The sequence below is a fragment of the Notothenia rossii genome (genome assembly GCF_949606895.1).
Source record: "Notothenia rossii genome assembly, chromosome: 1".
Lineage (NCBI taxonomy): Eukaryota > Metazoa > Chordata > Actinopteri > Perciformes > Nototheniidae > Notothenia > Notothenia rossii.
In genome coordinates this window covers 37,311,675-37,321,603 of record NC_136912.1, presented here as the reverse complement: position 1 = coordinate 37,321,603, position 9,929 = coordinate 37,311,675, and the positions used below count along the sequence as shown (strand labels likewise).

The window sequence follows — 9,929 nt, the reverse complement described above, 5'->3', positions numbered from 1 at the left end:
CCGGAGGTCCTTAATCCGTCCTTTGGGGCTCTGTGAGGGGCTACAGAGAGGTGGTTTTCCCGGTCCCTCTCCTGGAGGTATGAAATAATCTGAGCTCCATGTGAGGGAGAGAGGCTGGAGGTCATTAGGCGGTCCTTTGGGGCTCTGTGAGGTGCCAAAGAGAGGTGCTTTTCCCGGTCCCTCTCCTGGAGGTGTGAAATAACCTGAGCTCCATGTGAGGGAGAGAGGCTGGAGGTCATTAGGCCGTCCTTTGGGGCTCTGTAAGGTGCCAAAGAGAGGTGCTTTTCCCGGTCCCTCTCCTGGAGGTGTGAAAAAACCTGTTTGCCCGTATTAGGAAGCCGAGCTGGAGCTACTTCGGGGGTCTGTGAGCAGCCAGAGAGAGGTGCTTTTCCCGGTCTATTTCATGGAAGTCTGAAATGAGCAGAGTGTGCATGCTTTGAAACTAATACACCCACGCTTAGCATGCTATTTTAGGGTATAAATCTTATCTTATCACCATGGATGTACCTGTATTTAAAAAAAGCTTACAGCACCGGGTATTCCCAGGTGGTCTCCCATCCAAGTACTGACCCGGCCCGACCCTGCATTACTATGGGTCTCTGAAACAATCAGACTTTTACCACACTGTTAGCAGGCTTTAATCAGATTCTTAGCACTCTTTTCCCCGCAGAAACTAGTTTAAATCACCGTGGTCACCATGGTGGGGATTTAGGAATGTACCTGTGTGTGGTGCGGAGCTTCCCTGCACTTTAAATCCATTGATTTGCCCTGTTTTTGTTGTATTTTTTACTGTTAATGCACTGTGCTCCCTGGGATGATGCGCCCTCCTGTGGGGACACATGAGAACAGCACTCAAATAGCTTTGTGCTTTTTAAACAGTTTAAAATAGTTTTTTCCACATTTAAAAACCGCTTTCTGCCCTGGAAATCATTTCTAATCATTATTACCGTTATGGAGGGGATGCAGGAACACTTTCCCCGCCTTGCAAACATTTATTCCTGGGTAAAATAATCCATTTGTTCCGCCTGCTTTCCGTCAGCACCTGCGGCTGTCGGATTAAAACAGTTTAATGCACTTTTAACACTCACTTACCCAGGATTCCTGCTCCTGGACGGATTTCCGTCCATTTGGCTATTCAAATGATAACGAAACGGACAGACTTCCGTGCGCATCAGCGGCTGTCGGATTAAAACAGTTTAATGCCTCAGCCTACCCACAAATCCGGCTCATTTACTGGGTAACAGTGTGATATGAAGCAGCCTGTCCTCTGTTGAATTAAAACCAGTTTGATGCACTTTCAACACTCAGCCTACCCACAAATCCGGCTCATTTCCTGGGTAACACAGTGAGATTGTCAGCGGCTGCTGTTGAATTAAAACAGTTTAATTCACTTTTAACACTCATGTACACCGTTCATATGGTTCCCTAACACAGTGCACACAGTCTGGAGCTCTCACTGGGGTCCTGCACAGGCTCCAGTCCGGCGTTTTAACGAAATGGGCATATTTCCGTCCATTTGGCCATTCAAATGTTAACGAAATGGACAGACTTCCGTGCGCATCAGCGGCTGCTGGACACACGCTGGAGGTCATTAGTCCGTCATTTGGGGCTCTTGGAGGGGCCACAGAGAGGAGATTTCCCCAGTCTCTGTCCTGGAAGTGTGAAATAAACAGAGTCCCCATGGCAGGGACACACGCTGGAGGTCTCTCTCCCGAGAGTGGACGTCAATTGCCTGTAAATAGGGATAACATTAGGTCTGTCACTTTGGGTAACCGCACCACTGTCGGTCGTCTCCCGAGAGTGGACATCCATTGCCCCTAAATAGGGTTAGGGTGGAAACTACCCAGGGGTCAGAAGTACAGGCAGCCCAGTGGCTGAGCTGCTGCTGTGAAAATCAGCCGACGACCGGCCCGGGGCTTCAGGGCCTCACCCCCCGGCCTCTGGAGCCCCTTGGGGGGTGCTGGTAAGGCGCTGAGGTACAAGGCTGCCTAGAAGGCCGGTGATCGGGGGGCCCGAAAGTCACTGGGAGGCGGTTGAGTCAAATCTGGCGGCGAGTCTCCACCAGTAAGGACATAACTTGCCCTAGTTTCCTAGTTATTCAAGCAAAGGCCTGCACTGATGCCCGGCAAAGGAGGCTCAGCCGGAGCCTGCTGCAGAGAGGTGGAGACGGCCAGCATTAAATTGGAGAGGGAGTTCCTGATACGACCCATGCGTGCCGCTGCGTCGTAGGCTTTACAGAGCAGTTCGTCTGTGACCCTGCATTGAGGCCGAGGGCACCTGGCATCAGGCCTTGGAGCCTCATCAGGATCCAGAATCAGGGAGGCGATGGTGGGCTCAATGGGTGGCATTCGACCCAGCCCAACCCTCGCCGGATCCTGCAATGCAGCCAACGTCCGGGCATCAGACCCAGAGTGGGAGAGGGCCTTGGTGTCTCTCCAGCATGAATGGAGCTCCCTCAGGTACTCCTCTGAAGGAGGAACAGTGAGGGGGACAGTGGCAGGGTTACGCCTGAAGAAGGCGCTAGCCTGAGCCGGGTCGGCCTGCAGGACCGGAAGCTGTAATCAAATCAAATACATTTTTATTTATATAGCACATTTTTAAAACGATTTTTGGTCGAGCCAAAGTGCTGTACATATAATAATTACCTTACAGTAAGGACACTATACAGCAAATACAATAGCACAGTTTATGCAGAATATCAGTATGAGAAAACGACACCCTCTGACCTTAGACCCTCACATCGTACAAGGAAAAACTTCCGGAGAAAAAAAAAAAAAATACACAGTTTAAAGGGGAAAATGGGAGAAACCGCAGGGAGAGCAACAGAGGAGGGATCCCTCTCCCAGGACGGACAGACGCGCAATAGATGCCGTGTGTAAGAGATAATACATTTTACAGCGTAGGTAGACTGAATGTTTGGAAATGCATGTGTCTATAATAAGTAGATTAATCCACAAGGATGACAACAATCCTGTGGGAGCCATCAGGGAAGCAGCTTGACGAGACCCAGGCAGGACCGCAGAGACAGGCCCAGCCACGACCCGAAGTCCACGACTTTATCCAGAACTCAGGATAGAGGATCCAGGGCACAGGACCACAGCAAGAGGATCAGCCTGGACTCCGGATCTGGGCCTAGATATAGACACAAAAGAAAAAGAAAATTTGGGGAAGGCTCGGTTAATCGGAAGATGCAAATACACAGATACAGACAGGCACACGCAGGGAGCAAGGTCCCCGCTGGGGCCTTAGTTGGAATTGGTGAGAGGTAAGGAGGTACGCTGTGGCTACGGCATAACACTCCCCGGCTGGAAATAGGCCCCTCTGCAAACCTGTTTCCCTCCAATAAAACCTTGTGAGGTCATGGAGGGAAAAGGTTTTGGATAAAGAGAAAATAGAAAGAGTAGTAATAACCTTAGTTTTAGATATAAGATCTAGGTTTTTAGGATTTAAGTGAAAGAGCAAGAACCAAAATGTAGATGAAGAGGCACAGCGTATCTGCGTCAAAGCACTCTCATTAGGTTATTTTATCAACTATAAGCTTTATCAAAAGGAAGGTCTTAAGCATAGGCTACTCTTAAAACGGATAGACCGCCTGAACGCAAACTGGAAGCTGATTCCACAAAAGTGGAGCTTGATAAGAAAAGGCTAGAAGACCAGAGAGAAAAAGTGAGTTTTAAGTGTTGATTTAAAAAACCCTAATGTCTGGGCCGACCCCACGTAGAGGGACAGAGTGTTACACAGCCTAGGGCCTGCTGCTGCGAATGCTCGGTGCCCTCTGGTTTTAAGCCTGGTCATGGGCACTATCAGCAGCAGCTGGTCAGCCGACCTTAAGGCTCTGGCTGGGGTGTAGCGATTGAGGAGTCCGGCTACATAGGCCGGAGCCAGCCCATTTAGGGCTTTGAAAACAAATAAAAGGAGTTTAAAATCAATTCTGAACCGAACTGGAAGCCAGTGTAGTGAGGCCAGAATTGGGGTGATGTGGTCATGCTTTTTTGTGGCCAGTGAGAAGACATGCAGCTGCATTCTGAACTAGCTGCATGCGTCTAATTGAGGCCTGGTCTATACCCACATACAGAGCGTTGCAGTAATCCAGACTTGAGGTAACAAAGGCATTAATAACCCTTTATAGGTCTTTAAAAGATAAAAACGACTTGGTCTTATAATAGTCGTATTTTGAAAAAGCAGGTCTTGACTATGGTGCTGACCTGCTTATCAAATTTAAAAGCGCTATTGAAGGTCACTCCAAGGTTCGTGACAGAGGAGAGGATGTTTTTATTGAGGGAGCCCAGAATATCAACCGGGGAGGCTGGAGGTCGGGGTCCAAAAAAGAAGACCTCCGTTTTGCTCTCGTTGAGGTTGAGGACGTTTTGGCTCAGCCAGGATTGGATCTCTGTAAGTGTGCCAGGGCCAAACGAATAATGGCCGCCATGGAGGTGTCCTCCGCGCCCTGCAGACAACCCTGAGCAGAGGAGTGGGAAGCCTCCTCAGGAGTGATCGGGGCCTCATACTCCACCTCTTCGTTGAAGAGGTTAGCCGAAGCCGCTAGCGACATGACATCGTCATGTGGAGGTGCGGCAACCGAAGAAGGGGCGGGCGGCAAGCTAGTAGCCCCTATACCGGTCCCTGGCTGAAAGGCCAAGAGGAGCGTCTTCATCATGCTCATGTCGGCAGCTAACTGATCCACCTTAGAGGACAGCCTGTTTCTAGACCTCCTATTGGGGGTTGACCTCATAGCCATCGTTCCCTCACGTCGCCGGCAATGGCTAAACTGCTCTGGAGGAAGATGTGACGAGGAGAGGTATCGGTTGGCTGCTGCCAAACGCTCCACCTCTGCAACTGTAGCTACTCTGAGCGCCCAAGGCATACAGCTACACTTCATGCAGGCGTTCTGCGTGAGACCCTCCCTCAAATGCTCGATGCCAAGGCAAGAGGGGCAGCGGTCATGGCCGTCCTCGGGCCCAACAGGAGCTATACAGGCGCTACATGAATGAGCCATTATGTAGGTGGCCAGATGCAGGGCAACCGGGAGCGGGTGCGAGGACACAGCCTTCACCAGCTACCTGCTGATAGGGAAGAGTAGAGCAATTCTCCGTCCTACTCGCCGAACACGACAAGGGATGTAAATATCCTACACCAACGTTACCAGCAAAGGGAGTGGGAGCGAGAGCACTGCCTTCACCTAGCTGAATAAAAATAATATAAAGAAGCTCAACAGGAGAGCTTAGCCGGGTGGTTGCTGCTAACAATCAGGCAACACGCTCACCAGGAGCGGGGGAGAAAACACTGCCTTCACTGGTTGGGATAATAACGAAGATAAACGTAAACACAGGCTAAGACCAGAAACTGGCCTCTAAAGGAAAAACAGCACAGATAATCCCAGCTTAATCCAGCGTCAACCAGGTGGCTGCGCGACAGGACACAGCTAGGCTGAGCCACGCTATTGCTAACTAGTTAACCGAGGGAACACAGCTAAACTGGAAACTCAATAATGCTAAGAACAGCTCGGCACAACGCCACAGTCAGCAGAAGTACAAAATAGCACAGCAAGGGCAACTCCTGGGAGAGGGAGCGGAAACGCTGCCTTCACCAAAAAAGTTAAAGCCAAATAGTAAACAAGACTGAAATCCGGAGAGCTGGGAGAGGCAGCGGAAACACTGCCATCACCGACCAAGCCGACACCAACCTTTCCGTCGAAGTTTTCCGCGTAGCTCCTCGGGGACGGGTAGCCCGTAGCCCAGACTGGAATAGTCGCAAAACTGCACGCAGCCGGCTGTATGTGGGGGAATCCTTAGACCTGACGTTCCAACGAACGTTTGTAGGTTACAAAAATACAACCACGATACTCTCGCGAAGCGAGAAGATGAAAAGGAACCGATCCACTAATGACGTCACATCTTATCCGGATAAGTGTGGCAAAGTGCAGAATACCGCTTTGATAAGGGATACATGTGTGTAGTCTTTAATATTAAACATGATCGCTGGTTGATATCCACATAAGTCTTATCACAGTTTAATCTGAGCGGATCACAGTTTACCACAGCTCTTCACGCTGCGTTGGAGATGGGTGTAAACAACTCATACAGACTGTATGTTTCACTAACAGACTGTATGAAAGTATAAACGGGTCTCAAATCAACTCGACATCATATTAATAACGATACTTGATACAAATATAAGACTGACAACAAGAACAAGCCACAGAAGTCGTATCACAGTCTCCACGCTACTTTCAACCTGTCAGTAAACAACGCGTGCTTCACTTGTAGGCTGTCTGAAGGTATACACAGGTCTCAGATGGACTTGGTATCACATTAAGAATGATATTCAGTAATAAATCAGGCAAAAATAAATGGTTTAAATGATTTATTCAAGCTTGCAATGTTTTGAACGGACATCCCCAGTCACCTCATGTGTCTTTTTGTAGTCCTTGCTGTACGCGTCCGCATATCGGCATCGCAACCACAATCTCACACACTGGTAATGAATGTGCATCAAAGTGTTCCTATGGAGCAAAATATACCAAAAGATTTATGTAAACGACAGAAGAAGCGATCGAAATGTGTATTTCCTGGTTATTCGACAAAGGCCACGCCCCTGATTCATCTGCCTATACCGTTATAGAATATCACCAGTTGTTCGGCCCACATCTTATTCGGTAACACCTGCACATGATGGGGTTAAAGGGAATGAGCATGCTGATAAGTTAGCAACAGATGCGTTACAAAAGGAAATAGCAATACCAGTTTCACTTGGAAAAGGAGAAGGAAAAGCAATAATTAAGAGGAAGGGTATGGAAATATGGCAGAAAAGGTGGGAGGAAGATCAGAAAAGGTGGGAGGAGATACCACAAATTACAGAAATCAGTCATAACAAAGATCAATACCAAGGAACAGACGGGAGGAGATCACCATCCAGACCCGGCGCCAGAACGAATCTAAAGGGAGGGCATATGATTTTTATGGGAGGGCACACAAAACCGTCACGTGCTGCGGGCCTGCGGCACAATATATATCAAACAGCAAGGCCAACAGCATTGCGTATAGACGCACACTTATCGCAAATACATGCACAAATAAAGGGCAATATAGAAACCACTTTTGAAACATCGTGTGCGTGGCAGCACAAACACTGATAAATCACGAGCAAGGCACACAGGTTAAGGATGGCAGCTTCCTCATCGTTGCACTCGGAGAGAAATAGTAGAGACGGAGACGATGAACTGTTTAGCCCGCCTTGGGCATGGTTTATTTCTATGCACTGTAGGTGCATCCTTTCGCTCAGCCAAGCCATAGCTTGTCAACAATCCCGATTTTCGCGGGAGACTCCCGATTTCCTCCCGGGGTCATATTTCCCCCGTATTTCTTACATAACCAGATTTACTCGGAACTGTTTCCACTCGGACTTTAATACAGCTACACCATTGTTTGGTTTCCATGGTAGCGCGTCTCTCTAGTAGCGCGCGCAACTGAGGGTGAGTAATATATATCACAGAAAACAGAACAAGAATCGACAACTCTACCCTCTGCTCACTCCTTTCCTGTATTTAATACAGGACCAGCCCACACATATGGTCCATCAAGGATGGTGCTACAGACCGCAAGGCATTGCACTTATAAGCATGTTAATGTTAATCTAACAGCTCCGGCGATAAACTAGCACCCCGCCCCCCATTTTGCATTTTGAAATGCTCCCGATTTCTGAGGTCTCAAGGTTGGCAAGTATGAGCCGAGCTAACTTAGAACATTATTTTGGCCAACTCTGCATCTTTGTGCAGCGTATACTCAAACAGCGATAGGAAGAGCCCACTGCCTGACTCGGACATGCTGTGGAGTGAATCGTGGTCAGGTCACCTCTGAGAGGGAGTTGGTTGACATCTAAAAAAAAGCTATAATATCAACGACAGCTGACACGTAATAACGGTTCCGTGCCAGCTGATCTGTGTGCTCCAAAGTACTCATTTCCTTATTTGTTTCCTCGCGTATCTGTCTCTCTCTCCACAAACTCTCACATTAAATGTGTTCTTTTGCATCAGATGAAGACGTATTTAAACTGTCTACAGGGCAAACAAAAGACTGCGTCTGCTTTTAACGAATATTCAAGCCATGGTCTGTTGTAGTACCATGGCAAAAGTGCGCTTCTTTCCTGAAAACAATCTCCCTGGATAACGATCCAGTTTCACCTGGTTGGGTTTATTAACCCCAAGATCACCTGGGGCTGTTGGTCTTTGAGCGGTTACTGGCCCAACAGTGGCCTACCTGTTGATGTGCTGCAAGGTAGCGTCTGTAGTGGAGGCACCGGCACGGAGGAGGAGGAGGAGGATGCTGGCGGGTGTGGTACAGTATGTAGCAACGCAGGTGGTAATGGTAGGGGCACAAGGAGCTGTGCCTCGGAGAACAACGTTGGTGGCGGCCGCCTTGATGAGTCAAGGATTGGGCTCGCTAACTCAGCCCCGGGGTTTGCGAGGTCAAGCTTGTGATATTAAGGCGTGCTGCTGCAACGGGTCGCCAGCAGCACCATCGGCTGCAGTTCTTTCATCGCTATTTCGTTTTGATAAATCCTTAGACCTTTTAAGCCAATTTCTGATTCCCATTTTGTAATTCAAACAGAAATGGGAGTCTACAGAATGCACAATAAACAATAAAAAAAAATCCAGAATAGGCGGCAGAGTGTGACGCTGTGATTGGTCTAAATGTGGACGAATCACAAATCACAACAGACACATTAATTTATTTGAGGTAGCCTGCGATGTTTTCACTATCTGACATGACATATATCGTAGCATAAAAGTTCACCGTTTATTTATAATTTAAAAAATAAAAAATGTAAATGTTATAAATAATAAAACACGTGTTTATTGGGGGAGGGCAGGAATGTCAAAATGGGAGGGCCTGGCCCTCCCATTTTGGCGCCGGGTATGTCACCATCACTAGACTCAGATTGGATCATACAGGACTAAACGGCACAATGTTTATAATGGGAAAAAGTGAAGTTGAAGAATGCAGGGGTTGTGGAGTGAAAGAAAACGTGGAACACATCATATTACACTGCAACATGTACAAAACGGAGAGGGAACAACTAGGAGACAGGGTCAGAGAGTTAGGAAGGGAGTGGAGCCTGATGGGGATACTTTGAACAGAAGGTGGTAAGAGCTACCAGGAAGGCCATTATTAAGTATTTGAGTGAAACAGGATTGATTGGAAGAATTTAAAACAACGTAAATACAGTGGTATAATATATAATAAAGTGGTGATATAATGATATGGTGATGCACACTCTTGTACAGTAGGTGGCGGTATGCCCCTTGAAGTTGTTTGCAATTCGCCAACAACCGAGAGAAGAAGAAGAAGAAACAAGCACCGGAAGTAAACAAACCACGCTCTGTTACAGGGTTATGGCTAGAAAGGATCCGTCTTGTGTAAATATGACGTCACGTTCTCGTTGTAACTCTCGTTGGAGCGGCTCGGAAACACACCTACAGCAGTAACATGCAACATACACATTAATGCAGCAGTAATATTAATCGAGAAACATCAGACATAATAGTAAAACACTGAAAGGGAACGTTGTATTGCACCAGGAGCTATCTTGAGACTTTTACTGCGACAACGTTGACTTGCCTGTTAATAAAAAATAAACCATAGTGTTGGTGATCTACAGTTTTATCATTCTTCTTTGAACAGCAAGACCGCTAACACCCTATTTCAACAATCACACTCCCTGTCATTGACATAATTAATAGATGGTTTAGCTTCTCACCATCATTTGCCCACTGATGTTAACGATCGTAACTGAAAGGCTGCCTGCCAAACGTAAACATTCAGCCACGTGACTTGCAAACTATCGCGATAGTTTTACACTAGACGGATCCTTTCTAGCCATAACCCTGTTACAGTTGGTTCGCCGTTATCGATGAGTGGAGTAAACTAAGA

General features: G+C 47.6%; 1 protein-coding gene across 1 annotated transcript; it reads right to left on the bottom strand.

Moving 5' to 3' along the window:
* Positions 1 to 907: 907 nt before the first annotated feature.
* On the bottom strand, positions 908 to 9,165 carry LOC307019027 (uncharacterized protein; the record flags this gene model as incomplete). Its single annotated transcript, XM_079649635.1, has 3 exons — positions 908 to 2,555; positions 8,256 to 8,438; positions 9,154 to 9,165. 3 exons carry the CDS (start codon positions 9,163 to 9,165, stop codon positions 2,091 to 2,093), a joined length of 660 nt encoding a protein of 219 aa, XP_079505761.1. The 3' UTR covers positions 908 to 2,090.
* Positions 9,166 to 9,929: the final 764 nt, after the last annotated feature.